The 18,282-nt window shown below is 38.5% G+C and overlaps 1 protein-coding gene across 1 annotated transcript in view; it reads right to left on the bottom strand.

Moving 5' to 3' along the window:
* ANKAR (ankyrin and armadillo repeat containing) overlaps positions 1–18,282 on the bottom strand; it is a 65,342-nt gene that overhangs the window by 46,194 nt on the left and 866 nt on the right. The window contains exons 2-6 of the mRNA XM_036857201.1: positions 13,634–14,071; positions 11,931–12,094; positions 11,185–11,288; positions 6,207–6,387; positions 4,866–5,085 (exon numbers count right to left, since the gene is read on the bottom strand). Of these exons, the coding sequence (XP_036713096.1) occupies positions 4,866–5,085; positions 6,207–6,387; positions 11,185–11,288; positions 11,931–12,094; positions 13,634–14,071 (1,107 nt within the window). The remainder of the gene's footprint in view (positions 1–4,865; positions 5,086–6,206; positions 6,388–11,184; positions 11,289–11,930; positions 12,095–13,633; positions 14,072–18,282) is intronic.

The raw sequence follows: 18,282 nt of genomic DNA, 5'->3' as shown, positions 1-18,282 counted from the left end.
AAACCTGATCCTCTTTCATCGCTCCTTAATTCAGTGAAGGATATCATCATCCAGCCAGTTCTACAAACCAGACACCTGAAAGACTCCTCTCATTTCATCTTCATAACCAGTCCCCATCACCAAGTCTAAATATCTCTAGAACGTAATCTTTACTGCCATCACCACCCTACTTAAAGCCATAATCATCTCCAAACTGATATCCCCACCTTGTTCTTGCCCTTCCCAATCCACTTTTTCAAAATGTAAATCTGATCTTTTTACCTCCTTGTTTAAAACTCTTTAGTGACATCTTGAGGCCACCTGATCATTAGTACAGGAAAAGGATGCACTGGCTCCAACTTAACCTGAACCATCCCCCCTCTAAAAAGGAAAAGGAAGGAAAGAAGGAAGGAAGGAAGGAAGGAGGGAAGGAAGGAAGGAAGGAAGGAAGGAAAGAAAGAAAAAGAAAGAAAGAGAGAGAGAAAGAAAGAAAGAGAGAGAAAGAGAAAGAAAGAAAGAGAGAGAGAGAAAGAAAGGCAACATACACACCTTGTTCTTTTTATTTGGACCTTCTTGTAGCTCCTCAAATGTAGGGTGACCGACCGTCCAGGAAAGTACTGGTCTATGCCTGTTGCCCCAGCATAATTATTAATACTGCCCTTCCATTTTCAAACTCCCTGATTTGGATGATGAATTATCCGGTCACCCTGGGCTATTTCTGCTGTCTGAAAGCTTCCTTCTCCCAAACAACACTTCTCTGATTGGGGTCTACCTAAGTCTTATTTATTCCTCAGCCAAAATGGTATTTCCTCAGTGAAGCACTGTTTTTCTGCCAACTCAGAAAATTCCAATGGCCTCCTGCCTGCCTTAGTAGTCTAAGCTCTATATCATAGCCTTTGATAATCTATAACATCTGACCCAAATCTATTTATTTAAAATTACTGCTTAGTCTTCCAGTTTCTGGTCTGGCATGTAAGGAGCTTAAAAGTCCCCAATCCATCCTAACAGCAAGTAAAAACTTGAACAAACTGAAAAATGAACAACTCTTCTCAGATCCATTAGAGAAGTGAGGTCATATGGCAAAAATGCTGCTCCCAAAACTAGAGAGATAGACAGGCAGATACAGAGAATCACAACTTACTGGAGCAGAAACCCAAGAGCAGAAACCTCTATAGGAACGAGTGGCAGGGTCAGAAAACCTGATGTGTAATTGACAAATTGCTGGTGGCTCAGTGTGGACAAGTCTGATAGTGAGAAACTCCAGGGGACCCAGTCATAAGGGGCCCCCATGCTTTAGAGAGTTTTATCTACAGGAGCTCGACCAGGTCCTCACAGTTAATATTGAAGAAATACCCCCTTGTGCTTCCAGCAGGGGAAGGGGGAAAGGAACCATTTGGAAATACACCAAAGCATTCTATTTTTCTTAACAAGGCCAGTCGGTCCTCAGGAGAAACTATTTTACCAGAGCCTAACCTGCTGAGGTTTTATCGGAGCCTAACCTACCTGGGGGAAGGGAAGTACCCAATTACAGCCCCCTTCAGCCATCCTGATCCACCTAAGGGGCACGCAGGGACTGAGAAGCAAGTTGAAGTTCATGGTTCAGGAGCACAAGTTCCCCAAAAGACTGAGACCTAATCAGGACTACAGAACATTTTGGTTCATTTCAATCAATGAAACGCAATTAGCTCAGCAGGAGAAACATATCAAAATGAACTGAAGTTTGTTTGGTTTGGTTTGGTTGGTTGCCTGTTTTAAACAATGCTAACCTCCCCACTGATCCTCTCCTTCTCTTCTCTACCTTCCTTCAAAAAATATTTCAGCACAACCCAGGGGCAGGAATACTATTCTTACACCCCGCTCTTACTCCTTTAAAGTGTGCTTAATAGAAATGCAGGATCTCGGCTCTCAGCCAGCCCTCTGAATCAGTCTGCATTTAACAAGATACCTGTGTGATTCCTACATACTTGAAAGTTTATCCAATAATAGTGGGATGAAATGTCTCGCCTTGACATATGCAACGTCTGATGATATTTTGGTTGTCACAGCTGGGGTAGGGGTTGCTACTGGCATTTAGTGGGTAGAGGCCACGGCTGTGACTAAACATTTTACAGTGCATAGGATAGCCCCTGCAGCAAAGACTTATCAAGCCCAAACGTCAGTAGTGCTGAGGCTGAGAAACACTGTCCTAGTCATGCTCGAATCAGGGAAGTCCTGGTGGGGTTTACGTAGTCTGAAGAAATTATTCTCGGGTAGAGAAAGAACCTTGGTCTAAAGAACAGATGCTCTAATGGGACCTGAAAGCCATTTTTCTCTTTTCCATGAATTTTCCCTGAATTTCTGTAGTACATCACCGTATATTAATAATGCCAGTGATTGTGAAATGCTACCCTGCATTCATCCATCATGCATTCACACAACAACTATTCCCAACTACCTATTAATGCCAGGCTTTCTCCTGGGCACTAGGATACTATAGCAGAGTAAACAAAATCCTTGCCCTTATGGACCTTATATTCAATTGAGGAAGCCACAATAAACAAATAAATAATATTATACAAGGTAGCCATAAGTAATATTTAGAAAAGAAGAAGGGAAAAAAATAGAGCAATAATGCAGGAGGTGTACTATTGTTACTCAATTGCAAATTCCTACAGGGTAGGTGGGCCTGTAGATAAGCTTCCTTTTCCCCCTCCAGGCCCACTCACCTCCCTCTAAGACCCTCCCTGCTCTCTGCCTCTGCAGATTTTGCAATCCCTGTCCTTTGGCTTCTTGTCAGTAACTGCCAATGGGGAGCCCTGGCAGGAGACTGGAGAAGGAGGATGATGAGGTCAGCATACTTATCCTCTCTGGTCATCTCACGTTAGCTGTTCTTCCACCAATGGTAGGTGGCTGGTTTGAATAACTATTGCCCTCCCCTTACAAAATTCAGGTCTTTGTAAATGGTTTCTTTAAAAATAAACCCTCCTTGAATTAGCTTATATAGAGTATGAAGGTATAGCCTTTTAGATATAGATATAGAAGGTGTATCCTTTAAATTTTTTTCAGTTTTCTTCATACACAATACTTGGGTCAAGTCTCTCACCTCAGCAAGAACGGCTTGTTCCTCAGACCTCATAGATTGTTAATGTCACTAGATGGTAGCATATCTAAATAATATTAACTGCTCTTTTTTTAGGCATAAAACCCACGTTGGGGCATGATTTTACAAAAATAAGTAGAGATAATTTGCAAATTCCACGGTTAAAAAAAAGAGAACCATCCCCCAAAACTTAAGAAAAAGATGAATAAATAATCATGGGTAGAAAAAAATGTATACAAAAATCATTTTGTGTTATTCTCATGTGACAGCATTTTGAAGATTATATACTACAAGAAAAGTTTTAACATATAAACTTTTAAAAATGCACCAAGTATTTTACTTATGTCTTACCATTTCTTTCTTTTTTCATGTCTAGTTTTGATGACTCTGTTTTAAAAGGGAATACACATAGAAGTATGATTATTAGTATGCAAAAGGTTTCCTAAATTAGTAAACATTGACTCATATGAAGGAGAACAAAATGACTATGTTGAGATGCAGGTGACAGGATTACATCGAGCAGGTCTGAGTGTAATTTTGGGCCAAGTCATCTGGGTGTGGGCATGCGTCTGACATTGCATCAGAGCAGACCCAGAAACGCTGCCTCGCTCGTGGCTGGCCAAAACTCATGGGGGCAGTTTTGTGTTGGTTAAGTAATAACACATAGATATTTTCCGTACTTGAAACTCTACTCAGTTCTCAGCAAATGGAAATCTATGTAGTCACAGGATGAATGAGAGACTTTAATTACCAATGTTTTTTTTACACCAAAAACACTTAAAATAAAACACATCTTTAAATAACAGGCCACCCATTGCATTTTGACTGAATTTTGCTCTATTTTAACTAAGTTCATGTGTATTGAACATTTTAATTAAGTAATAGAAGCATCTTAATACCAAAACATTTTAATTATACTGATAGAGTATGAAATTTATCAGTAGTCAATAGGATTAAAGCAGCACATTTTGTTTTGGTGTGAAACTTTAACACAGCCTCTTAAGGCAGCAAGTTAAAATGTAAAATTGCCATTTCTTATTGCCAATGTTATTGCATCAGCTATTCCCAACATTTTATTTCCCTCTTCAGTTGTGGAGGGCTTCCACTTTATTTTCAATTTTATTATTTTTATACTGGTTAAATTTATTCCAATGAACATATAAATATGTATGTATATCTACAATAATAATCAAGAAAATTTGCTTTTTAAAGTTTAAACCAGGTTAGCCTTAAAGGGGTCATTAATCCTAAAATTATGATTATAGAGGAATTTTTTGTTATTAAATATAAGTTTATATAGTATGAAGAAACTATTACCTGGTTAAGAGCCTGGGATAAGAAATGGATGTTCTGCTGGGATCTCTATTTATCTCCCTTTTCTCAGAATTTCTATGGTACATCACTGCATATTAATTATGTCAGTGATTATCAAAGGCTACCCTGAATTCATCCATCATGCCATTCATTCAACAAATATTTCTCAAGCACCTACCAATGCCAGGTTTTCTTCTGGGCACTAGGATACCATGGCAAACAAACTAAACCAAGTCCTTGCCCTTCATGGAGCTTATATTCAAATGAGGGAAACACAATAAACGAATAAATAATATTTACTACATAAGGGAGCAACAAGTCATACTTCGAGAACTAAAAGGAGCCTCTCTGAGATAAGTGAAACAAAAACCTCAACTCTGCTCTAGGTTCCAATACTAAATTTTAACCTTGTGCTAAAATCAACATGCATTCCTAATGCCGAATAGGGGTAAGTAAAAGAAAAACATTTTAAGATTTAAAAACTTTATGGTACCTTGGCTAAGTATAATAAAGCGTCTCTGGTTGACATTGAAGTTGGCATTGCACAGTTGACATATGATTGGAACTCTGTTGTGTAGAGCAGCTTGATGGAAAATAGCATAACCTGCCTCATCTGAAACATTGATCGTCGAACTTGAAGTTTTACGGCTAAATGTATGGAAAACAGCAGATAATCCTCTTTCAACAGCAGACTTCATACCAAATGGGATACTCTAAAATTATTAGGAAGGCCAGAATTAGTTTTTTCAAAATACACCTAAAGTTTAGTTAAAGGACAAAAAGTACAATGAAATATGTTAATATAATCACACGATTGGTGCGCAATTACAGTAGAATTTTCACAAGATCCGTGGGCAAGGAAGTTGTTACAGCTATAAAGAAACATTGAGAACTTTAAAAAATATTTTGGGGAAGTTTTTTTTTCCTGTCCTTTTTTTAAGGGAGAAGTTGTAGATCTTTCTTCTCTGGAGACAATTAAAACAAGGAAACAAATATCTTTCTGAAATATTTAAAAGCAAATGGACATCGAATTCCTCTCTGATTTAAGAACAATCTAATTTAGAAGTCTAGAGACTTGAAATATATAGCTATAGGAATACAGTTTGTCTTCTTTGCTCTATGTCTCAAAGTGGAGAGGTGAAAATGTTACACTCTTCTTTTAGATGTTCTGACTACTCAATTTTTTTTAACATCTTTATTGGCGTATAATTGCTTTACAATAATATTTTTAAATTAACTAGTAGTTTATCAAAGCTTAAAATTTGTGGACATTAAAACAAATAAATGGTAAGTAAATGCCAATGTATCCTTTGAAACTGGTGAGCTCACCACTTAATTTATCAGTTCCAAAAGCTGTCAGTCAAGGCATATTGAAGCAGATACAGAGATTTGATTCAGGATGCCAGGTTTGCTCCTTAGATTTAGTCCCCACAACTGAAGCCTGCCTCTGCAATTTACTAGCTGTGTGATTTGGGAAAGATCCTTAACTCGCCGCATGTCAAATTTCTCATTTGTAAAATAGGATTGATAACAATAGTACCAGTGTCTTGAAAGAATTTATAGTATTTGTATGCCTGGCATACAAAATAAGCACTCAATAGATATTTAGCTGTTATTAAGATTAATCACAATTCCATTCATAAACAGGTTGTTTTGTAACCTGGCCAGAAGTTTGTAATCCAGAATTGTAGAGCTTTTCAGCTGCTAAAATGTGGAATCTTAATTGCATATTGAAGACTTTATTTAACCTATTATTTATCCCTATGATAAAAATTTGAGACATATACTTATTTATAATTTCTTACACTAAATTATGTGGTAATCACTGAAATACCTTGCATTTCATAGCCTTTTTGAAACCAAATTTTTTCTTAAATTGTTCATGTAATTGAGCATCTGTCAGTGGAAGTCTTTTCAGTCTCAGATTGTTCACTATTTCATTTATGGCTCCCCACCACTGTGTCTTATATAGTTGCTGATAGAAAGTTTCAAGTTCAAAACTGATCACATAGTAGCTATTAAAAAAAATAAAGAAAACAATTTAAGTCTTTCTGACTTGGAAGTTATTTGTTACTTTTTTTCTATGCTGGCAAAACTTTTTCTATAACAATTACAATTTTCTATAACAAATACAAAATATAGTTTAAAATGTACTTGATTGTAAGTATTTTAATGACATGGTTATCAACTGTTATTAATCAGGTCTTTTATAACAAGTATCTTCTCCATACTGGCCTTTTTAATTGACTCTGTCTTTCCTATACCACTGACTAGGGGCACTGCCTAAAAGTCACTGAAAGTCCTAACTCTGGTTGAAAGATTTCTAGGTTTACCTTCTAACCATCTGCTTAATCTCCTCTTACAAATTTACTTTTTAATTCCTTTAATCTAGTTATGTCTATATTTGCTTTCTCAAGAGTGTACCGTGAGTCTGATTTGGAATGATGTTTTGGGTAATGGCTGCTTGACTTTTACTCACTGCACAGTGGGCTAGGGAAACCCCAACCCACCAGGTCCTTGAATCATAGGTAGGCAATAGGCCCAGTCCCCTCTCACTCTGGAATGAAAAAATGACAACATCTTGAGTGGCTCTGTTCCCTGGGGTTGCTTATCATCACAGGTAAAAGAAAATGGTGGCCTTCCTCCACTTCTGCCACGAGTTACCTTTCCCCATTGCCAGATTTCAGTGGTGAGTGTCTCAGCTGCTGTCCCCACCTCTGCCAGTGGGAAGCCTCTTAATGTTACCTGGGTTTCTCCTCTAAAGGCAACTACTGATTGCTGTAAAAACAGTATTCTTGACAGTGGTAACCCCCTCCCATGGCTCTTCACTTTGCTGCTCAGGGACTATTAGTTCTCCTAAGGATGCTGAGAAGTTTTTTCCATTGTGCTAATTTCCAGGAAAGTGAGTCTGACTCTCTATGCTAAGGAAACTCCTTGCCCAGAGGCTGAGGTGGAATCACTGGGCCCCGTGGATCAGTTAAAGGAAGATCTTAGGAAAACACTCTATTATGAACCCATCAGGGGCTAATACCTTCTCTTCTTTGACCTTTACTTCAATCCCAGTTTTCTGAATATAAAAGACCTCTGCATAGATGGAGACATATTTGAGGACCTGTTAGCATTTATTTGAGGCTGTCATTCTTCATATCCACCATCTTCTTCCCCCAAAGGAAACCAGACTACGAGAATATAAACTAAAGGCTTCTTTACCCACACCTCTCAGGTATAGTGCCAGGCCAGATGGTGGACTTGTCACTTTGTCCACTTTCATCAATGGGAACTTGCCTAACTTACTAGACTCCAGCCTCTGAAATTGAGGAGCAGGTATTCTGAATCCTACCCAGATTTGAAGGCTTTCAGATCATAGTGGTGATAGGCTAATGGGCCTTAAGGAGCTGTATGGATCAGACCCGGATACTTGATTTGCACTGGATGACTAAACTAAATTTCTGGAAGAAAACGGCTCACCTTTCCTTGGTATTATACACACTGATAAGAGTGGACACCATATACAGATACCCCAAGTCCCACAAGACTGTGTCCATAGATCTAGGCATGAGGGATTACACTAAGGATGTCCTTTGGTCTTTGGCTGGCCCAGCTCTACATCATCTTGCTCCAAGAGAAACCCAGTGTCAGAAACCTCTGTCTTTTCATGTACTTCTCCAGGGAGCTGGCTCTGGCTGTGGGAAATTGCTATGGAATCAGAAGCTGCTGACTACATTTGGAGCCCTGGTACTCAGTGATGTACTCCCAGATCACTGCCCAAGTGATGAAACAAACGTATGAATTTAACAAATACCAAGGGAAGGTAGGCTGATTTCTTTTAGAAATTTGGTCTAATCATCCAATACCAATCAAACATCCAAAACCAGCAGGGAGCTGTCCTACCCTAGAAACTGGAGAAGCAACTGGTGGTGAAGATCACCGTACCCTGAAAAAGTCTCTGACCTCAGAATTTTGTGACCCCCCCCACCCCTGCAAAGTTGGATACACAACCTGTGCATTAGGCCAACACTGGCCCACACAGAGATGATTACTGGAAGCACAGAAAGCCCGGATGGCCAGCACTGTGAGTGAGCCCTCATCCAAGTACTGCATAGTGACACACCACTGTTCTTACTCAAAACTTTTAAGTGTAGGCATCAGCAGGGGCTTTAGCGGAGTCTCACTTTTAAACAACTCCCTCCATAGTCTTCTGCCTGGGCATCTGCACGCAGCTTAGGGACTGCAGTAGGACCCTCTAACATCACACTTCCCGGACACGCCACCGTTACGTCAAGTTGATTTCTGACCTGCCTCCTAACATCCACAACAGCATCATGATGCTGGTATGCTCTCCCCCCCGTAGGACATTTTAGTATCAGTATCAACTCATCTATTTGCTCCAATCATTATCATCTTAATAATTCATGAGTTATTCTACTTTCATGGACTGCCAAATCCTGGGTATCTGACTGTGGCTCCTATTTTTTTGATGCTGGTATGGTGGAAGAATACAACCTGAGCCAAAAATGAATCTAGGACTTAGATGTTTCCAAGCAGGGCAGGAAGGTCAGTGGAAATGATCCTATTTTCATTAGGGACCAGGAGCCTCCTAGGAAGTAAATCATTCTGAGGAAAGAGAACATCACGACACATGAGCTCAGCCCAATAACAGTGCCCCTAAAAGCAAAGAAGAGGGGAGATTTTGAGATGGCATGTTTTCAATCATTCAGATTATTCTCTGGTCCAGGACCAACACAGAAAGAAGATCCCTACACAGAAAGAAACAACTGTAAGCAAAATGACTGAAAGAGCTGTTTTTTGCACCAAGTTGTTAGGGGCTCAAGGCAGCACTTGTTTGAAACCAATAAAATTGGGAAAGAAATTATCTTTATGTCACTGAATTGGCTTCAACACATCTCACATTTGATGCGTGCTATCTACCAGACATCAGGAGGAGTCAGCCCAGGGGTGATGCCAGCTCTGTAACCAGGAGCAGCAGTGTCAGAGACAACAGTGACATCAGTATCGAGTTGCCTTCTTGGGGCTGTTGGGCTCTGGGGTTCCAGCAGTGGATCATTACAGGGAGCCCAGGCAGGAAAGGAGGAGACCGAAAATATGTCATAGTAGATGAGAGTGCTGACCCATGGGCATATAAGATTTCTAGAAATAATTCTGTGGGGGTAGATTTTATAGGGAACTGAAGGTTCACTGGTAATTGGCTCAGGAGCCAGGAAAATACTACTACTCCTCTTGTGGCTTTCACTTTTACTCCATGCTGGCTGGGTCTGGGAAACAAGCTTATGCTGGTTTTGAAAGTCTGAAAATTCAAATCCATCCGTCTACAATTCGCCAACACTGATAACCAAATGCTGTGCATTAGTCAGAAACTAGAGAAACAATTCCACTATGAGATCCCACTGCAGTGATATGACTGGATCCCTTACGGTGCAATGGCAGGGTGCTTACACCAACCATACTCCTTCACCCACAACAACCTCTCTCATCCAGCACAGCCTTCATGCCAGCTCTTTCCCTGCATTTCCAGGATCATTCATGTCCTGCTAGACACTAGAACCTGGGAGAATAAACCTCTGTTTAGAAGAGCCTCCAGCTTGGCAAGAATCGTACATGGAGTATGTCTACAGGTGCTAGGTCCCTCAGAGATTCCTCCTCCAGGGAGATGCACACCGACTGTCCATTCCAGAGGAGTGAGATCTACTTCTTAGTTCCCTTCAAAATCATGGAGGCCGTTAGCCACATGGTCTTTGACTTTAGCTCTAGTACCTTGTGTGCATCCAGGCAGTATTCAGTGGAAAGATCCACCTTTCATCTTTTATCTGCTTCTCCCTCTACCTTATTCCTCTTATTTTCCTCACTGCCATGCATCTTGAAAGAAATTTATAATCTTTGTCTTTACTTCTTCACATCCCATGAACTCTCCCCGACTTTATCCTTCAACTTATTACACATAGCTTTCTATAACCACATCTTCTCTTATCAAGTCATTGTCAAATTTAGAGGGCTTTCTTCAGTCTTAAATCAACTTGGCCTTTTTCTCTCTTGAATTTGATGCTTTTAACTATCACCATATTTTAAAACTTCTCCCCATTTGGCTTCCATGCTATCATACTTTCTCGTTCCTCCTCTACCTCTATCATTCCTTCTCAGTCTCTTTTGCTCTCTCTGCTACTCCCCACCCCCCTTAAAGGTTTCTACTCTCCAGAGTTTCTGACATGGCCCTAGCCTCTCTACTACTTCCATGACTTTAAGAAATACAAAACAAACTCCAATATGCTTTAAAATCTCAAGTCTCTACCTCCAACTCAAATGTTTCCTCTGCATTCTATTTCCCTTATTTACAAATTTCAGTTTCCAAGCTGTAAAAATCCAAGAACATACATAAAAGAGCCTAAAAATACTGAGAGAAACATGGTGCTCTAAGAGATGACAGGCTTAACAAGACCCAGCCGAGGAAGAGGATTTAAAATCATATTCCTTACGGAAACAAAGGGGTGTGTGCCGAGTCCATTGCTTTTCAGTGGGCCCATAGGGTTTGAGCCCCACCTCCATCCCCATTTAACCACTGTGTTCATTGTAAGAACAAATTACAATGTCTAAGGATTATTACACAGAATGTATCAAGGTGTATGAAGTAATAAATATAAGATTTAATACTTTGTAGAGTCCGTAGTCATTCACGGGGGTTATTATTGTTCTAGGATCTCCATCCTGAGGTTTTAAGTTAGCCTTTGCATTTTGACACTTTCCTGTTTTCTGCTTTCAACAAGTTGTGTTACTGTGAATAATTACTAAAAGTTCCTTACCTTTTTCCATTTAATTTCATGACTGGTATTGAGTAATATTCTTTGTATCCTGAATCTTCTGCAAATGTATTAGCAGCACAATCCCGTATTTTTTCTAAATTGTTCTAAAATACAAGTTATGTTACGAAAAAAAAATCTTTAAACAAATCTAAACAATTTTAAGACTTATTTTAGATGAAATTTTATACCTGTAAAGGACAAATTTTTAATAAAAAATCCCAAGTGACCCTGGTAATAACTGAATGTATCCAATCCCTAATTTGGATTAAAGAGGAAAATTTTTTAAAAAGAATATAATATGGAGAAGGTGGAAAAACAATGACAATTGAAATGTATTATGTTTTCCAGATGAATTTTGTTCTCAAACTCTAGAGGATCTCTGTTCTAATACTAATCTTTGAGAAAAATGGAAGAATATGTAGTTAATGTTCAGGGATTTCTACCGTATTCTTCGGTTAACTATTCTAGGGCAAATGTGGTCCATTAGAAGTCTGTAAATTCTGCAAGGATGATAGTTGTGCCTAGCTTATTTATCATTTTATCTCTGACATTTAACACAAGACCTTAGATATACTTGCACTTAATTCATATATGTTATGTAATGTTTGAAGAAATTAGTGACTTGTGAAGATAATCATTTGGAGAGCTGCCTAGTGCCTGTACCAACAGAGCCTCCTTCTGGTTGGAGAATAGGATAAAAGAGTTGTGAAATGACAAACCATTTCAGGAACAATAATAATTTAAACCTTAAAATCTTCCAAAGCATTCTCGACTGAAGGAGTGCTGATATCAAATTCAATTCCTCCATGAACATGAAAATACTGATCCTCTTTGTAGTGAAAATTCTGGCATTTAAAATCTCGCCCATAAATAAATGGAGGCAATTCTCGCTCTGTCTTGACCTTGTCATCTCCAAAAATGAAAACAAATTTTTGTTTAAAAATTGAATAACAGCATATAGGCAATCATATTTTTGAGGTCTAAATTCTCTTTCTCATAAAGTGAAAAAATTCTATGTGAAATGGAAATCTTGGCAATTACAGTCTATTTATTCATGCTCTTAATGTATATTTTAAATATTAAAATATATTTATATCATACATTTTGGTCTTTTTTTGTAGTTTCATTGTACAGACATTTCAAAAGAATAATCAAAACATTATTTTACTTATTGATTACTATATATGAGCTCAAGACTAATATTTTACCCCCAATTATCAGAAAAGATTTGAAACTCTGTGCCGTGGAGAATCTTTAGTTAAATAAACAAAAGTTACCTGAGCTAGTTAAGGAAAAGAGAGACACTATAAAGAAAAAGGTGGGTATCTCTCACATGACAAAAATAATCAGCCCATTTTTCTGGAAAGTAATGAAGCTACACATATGACATTTATTTTGAAAAATAATTTTCTAAAATCCTGGCAAGGATTAGGTTTATTCAATATTTTGACTTGTTAGCGGAATATAGCTTCATCAATATAAGGTATATAATGTATTTTGAGAAATGCAAAAGGTCTAGAAAAGTACAAAGAAAAATATAACACCTTAATCTCACCACCTGGAAATTAATTATTAATATTTAGTCATATTTGTTTCCAATAATTTAAATAATAAGACATTACAGATATAGCTAACATCCTCTTTAAGCATATCAGTTCCATACACATGACATTCTCCCCACTCCCATCCTGGACAAGGGCTGTCATGAGTCCATTTTTAAATAGTTTACAGATATGGATTATAATCTTCACTATCATAATTCTCATGATACAAACTTTCATTAAATGACTTATAAAATTTCTACTGAAAATTTGCCATCTGAATAGAAAGCCCACTATAATAAGCCTACAAGTTTGAGCACCAGTGAAAATACACAAATTGTGTGCTAATCTGGGTGGGAAGAATAGTCTGCTCTGCATTCCTGTCAAATTCCATGTAAACATGGTCCTATTTAAGCTCTCTATTCTCTTACATTTGTCTATTTCTTTGTTATAATACCAATATATTACTAAAGTTTTTAATATGTTTTCATCTTTTTTTCAGAAATGTAAGAGCATTCATGATCTTTTACTGCTCCATATTAATCTCAGAATCAACTTCTAAACTTTCATGAAAAACACAATAGGGATGTTGAGTAGAAGCGCACTGAACTTATAATTTGAATGAGATATAATATAGTGTTGTCCCATCGTGAACATAGCATATTTCCCTATTTTCTCAGAACTCATTTTAAGTCTTTCAACAGTCCTTATAATTGATATAAATATATACCATGTACTGTGTGAATATGCCAAGTATTTTTAATTACTTTGGAGATATTACAGTTTGCTTTTTAACAGGCTACAGCTTGGTTACGTGCTTGGACCCCCATACTAGAAACAAAATTGAATTTACATATAAGTTCAATATATATCTACATTTTATACATAATTTTTGGTGATACTCTTACCTGAAAAAGGCTGAAGCAGACTACTTAAATATGGAACTTTCATCTTCTTTTTTAAACTCAGTAGAAATGGAGTCAGAAAACATATTAATTTTAGGTATCCTATCCCTTTCCTGATTTCTTGTTTCTTCTCAAAGTGTTTTCGAATAATCTTTTTTTGAAGATATAACCTTTGCTGTAATCTCTGGTAGGTACAAATGTCAAGATAATCCTGATTATATCTTACAGCATTAGTAAGCCAATAGGCTGTTTCAAATATAAAAACATTTTCACACTGTTGAACTTGTGTGGTACTGAATGTCAACTTTAGTAGAATATTTTCAGCATGTTTCATAAATAGAGCTTTTTCTTCGGGGCTATTGGGATTATATGTTGGATCTTCATTCATGTCTTCGTCATAGATGCCATCAAAGTCTAGATCCTTTGTAATATCTATCAAACCTTCACAGTAAAAAAAGAAAGATTTTAGGTTGTGAAAATTTCTTACTTGGTTTCTGGATAAACAGAGTAGATTGAAGACAGGGTTTCATCTTGAAATTCTACCGAAATGACAGCAAAGGGATAATGAAATGCCAATAAAATTGTCAAAGAATAAAAGCAGATAGATACGTGGTAACTAAGCAGAGTAAAGAAAGATGGAAGCTTGCGGAATTAAAAAGAATTGATTTTCATTCTCTTTGGAGAAATACAACACCATGGAAACATAATAACATAAGTCCCATCTTTAATCAAAGAAAATATGGAAGAACAACAAGAAATGTTATCTTCCTTTAAGCAGAGAATCAGCTTCTTACTTGGGCATAAAGTATATTTGCTTTTTCAGGTCCTATAGTACATATTTCTTCTTTTTGATGATAACAGAAGCTAAACATATACAATAAATAACTTTCCTACCAACTAATCATGATGAAACAAGACTTGAAACTTGATTTTACTCTATATTATGAATGACAATTTTTATATTACATTTTCTTCCCATTTATGATGAAATTAAATTGTTTCTTGTTGTCAAATTGTCTTTTTAAAGATATTTACAACCTTAATCAAAGCTTGAGAAAACGGCTTAGAACCGTAAGCAAACTGGATAATATGACCAGATTTTTGGTGGGCTCTATGCTCCACTGCTGTTGCTACCATTTTTTAAAGGTGGTGTTTGCCGGTGGTTTTATACAGTGCAAAGGTATTAAAGAGGTGAAGTTTAACTTGGCCTCAGTGATTCCCAGTAGTCTTCCCTCCCAAAAAAATAGTTGGCCTCCCACAGAGTTCCTTGGAAATTCACTGTAGCACAGTGTTTAAGGCAATCACATGGTCAGTTGCAAGGTTTGAACCCAGTCTCGAAGTCGAGGAGGTGCTGTTTCCCCAAATGTGAAATATGAAATAGCAAGTCTCGCCACTATCTTGCCACCATACAGTGGCAACTACAAGGACTAAGCTGAGAGCACAGGGTTAGAGCCAAATTTCCATGAGTCACACTCTATATCAGACACCTTTTGTTCCCTACCTCACTTCCTCCCAGACCATATTTTTCATTCTAGCTGTCGTTGCATGGACCAGCTCCACACAGATGTAACCTGACTGCACCACGTGGCCCTTACTTTTGGCCTGGGGTTTCTCTGCCACTGCTGTGTTGGACTCCTGATGGAACCCATTCCACCATTCTGACGGATGAACAAATCTGCATGAGGGAGTTAACTCTCATGGAACCTTCGACTAATGAAGGAGAGAAGCCAGGGAAAACATGCTCTCCTCTTCCATCCCTCGGGCTGACAATCCTGAAGCGTATTCTATGTGACTCCCCAGAGAGTCCCAGCAAAACCGTCCCTAATTATTCAAGTGATGAAAGCTCAACAGCATTATCCTTGGATTGATGACTCCTCTTTTTCTATTCACTTTTCCTGTCCCTCACTCCTGTTCCTTGGAGTCATTTCACATAAACTACTGACTTAAGCCCTCATTTCAGGCCCTAATTTGGGGGGTAACCTAGGTTAATACACTTTGCACTTGTATGCTGGTGTCTGACCCTGTATATCCTTAAGCATGCAGCATAAAAGCCCCACCTTCTAAGAGTCCAGGTCCCTTTCCTGGAATCTGATGCTTGACCCTGCAGGATTTCATAGTGATGCTCTAGATGTGGTGCATGATGGGGAACCTGTACCTATTCCTGCTGCTGCCTCTGGGAGTTTCCCCCTGAAAACTCCGCTGAAGCACATCTCAAGTGTGTGCTGCTTGGTCATTTACAATTGTTTGCACTATACCTTTGTTACAGTGCCTGAAGCATATTGATGCTGCTGGTTCTTCAGCAGACTCCTGAAGTGTGGTGGAGGGAGAAAAATATCTCTATCCCCATATGATGCTCTTCTTTGATTGTCCGGCAGCCAATATTACAAAGCGCTTTAGTGTAACATACACAGCACTTTTCCCAAGGCACATGGTGGTAGTGACTGCCTCTGAAAGATTTCCAGCCTCATTCATATTCAGTGAAAAAGGGATTATAGACAGAGAGAGCAGCCAGAAGGCAGTTGCAGTATGTAAGGCTAGAGAAAAGAGTGTTCTGTATCAGGGTGTTGTAGTTGAGATAAAGCAAAGTGGATGATTTTGAGATATTTTAGTGGTAGAATCATAATAGTCAAGACATGAATTCCTATCCAGAAAAGGAGAATTAAGTCGAAATGTCTGGGACTGATATTTAGTTACGTATCAATATGGCCACATTGTTAAAATATTGAAATCTTCCATATTGTGTGGTAAATTAAATTGCTACAGCCCTGAGCTCTTTGAATGCCTCCCTTCCCTGGGATAGCCTAGAAAGCTCCATGATCCAGCAAAGGGTACATATGACAAGCAGGAGGTCTCTGAGATCCTGTTCCAGCATTATTGCTGATGTCTGTTCTGATTGGCCAGTGCTCATGCTGTGCTGGTGGTTAATTATTTTGAATATCACCCCTGAAAGCGTAAGCCATGGAAGACAGACAACTTTAGTCTCTGGGTGCTCCCCAACTCCACCTACAGCTTGATTAGAATGTTTCTATGTGTCTCTGAGCTCCTCCACCAGGAGCACCACTGTGAGGCACCACTCATAGAGGGTGGCCTCAGATATGACAGACAGCTACATTCAATAGACCAGATGTTGGGCCACAAAGTTGCTTGATATAACTGATTTTATCATCAACTAAGTAGGAGCCCTTTGTCCGTAGATACAAAACAGGACACGTGCTCCTTCCTGCCCTGGCCATCTCTTTTCTTACTATTGATGCTCTCACTGGATGATCCAAAGGCTCTTGTGACTTTAACATATGAATGTCTGAATCCTCAATGTGCACCTCTAACCCTGATTGCTCTCCAGAATTTGACTTGTATAATGGAGTTTCCACCTAGATATCTGGATCTAAAAAGGGCTCATTGTTTCTTTACCAGTCAATCTGTCAGCTCTGGCTTTTGCTTTGCTTGACACATGCCAGATTGGAATGATGGTTCATTAGTCCCACCTCCTTTCTGATGAGAGTCTCAAAGTAATCTTTGTAAAAAGGGAAGAAAAGCACCGTGATGAAGAGTGGCCCCCGCTTGCCACAACTAGAGAAAGCCCTCGCACAGAAACTAAGACCCAACACAGCCATAAAATAAAAAAAAAATAAATTAATAAAAAAAAAAAAAAAAGGGAAGAAAAGCAAACCCAATTTTTGTCAGGATTGTCAAAGCTCTAACGTTGTTAAAAACCACCATCCAATCATGCTGATCCTTAACCTCCATGGAGCTCAGATCTTCACAAAGTTCCTGGCATCATCTCAATCAAGAAGGGAAAACGGTGTAGCTTAGTTTATAGACACATCTTGGCCAATGCAAGCAGGCAGAAACATTATCTGGCTTGTGCCATACTCCCTACTGTCTTCCAGTGAGTAGTGAATAGATTACTAGACAACTTCCAGGATAGAAGAGTCATCAACTACTCTATCATCTTTGACATCAAAATGACATCTTAATTTAGATACATTTTATTTATGTGACCTCAACTAGCCTTGGAGGTCCTAAACTACCAGAAATGATAGCACTTCTGGTTGAATGCTAACTAGTGTTTTTAAGACTTTGACCGTGCCATATTCTCTTCAACAATGCATCTGCATGTGCCAAAGTATCAGTACCCTTTAAGAGGAACTACCAGACCAGTCAAGGGAATGCAGAAATTAATGGAATTTACTAGACATTACTGGCAGCATTTTGCATTACTTCACCCTAATCACCCCAAGGACCTGAACAACAAGAAGAGATTTTCTTGGTTCCAGTTACAGCTATAATCTTTTAGAAGCCAGTGATCCTTCAATCGTAGGTACTCTGCACCTATCCAGTGACATTTGTTGATTCCACCAACATCACAGACTAATTCTCACCCAGAGGGGGAGAATTTCTGCCTATACTCAATACTCTTGGAGTCTGCTCTCAACAGAAGTTGATTACCTTGCATAGAAATGAGAGCTATTAGCTATCTAAACTGTCTTTGAGACACAGAGGTACCATCTCCAAGAGATGGTACTGCTTGCTGGTACACACAAAAGCTACAGAGCTGAAACACATCTGGAGACCCAACCCATAGCAGGTGAGTCAGGCTGCCTTAGTGTCATCAAGCAAATCTTATTCCCAGGCATTTGAACTTCACAGAA

This window comes from Balaenoptera musculus, chromosome 7, assembly GCF_009873245.2.
Source record: "Balaenoptera musculus isolate JJ_BM4_2016_0621 chromosome 7, mBalMus1.pri.v3, whole genome shotgun sequence".
NCBI lineage: Eukaryota > Metazoa > Chordata > Mammalia > Artiodactyla > Balaenopteridae > Balaenoptera > Balaenoptera musculus.
This window is presented reverse-complemented; position numbering and strand designations above follow the sequence as displayed.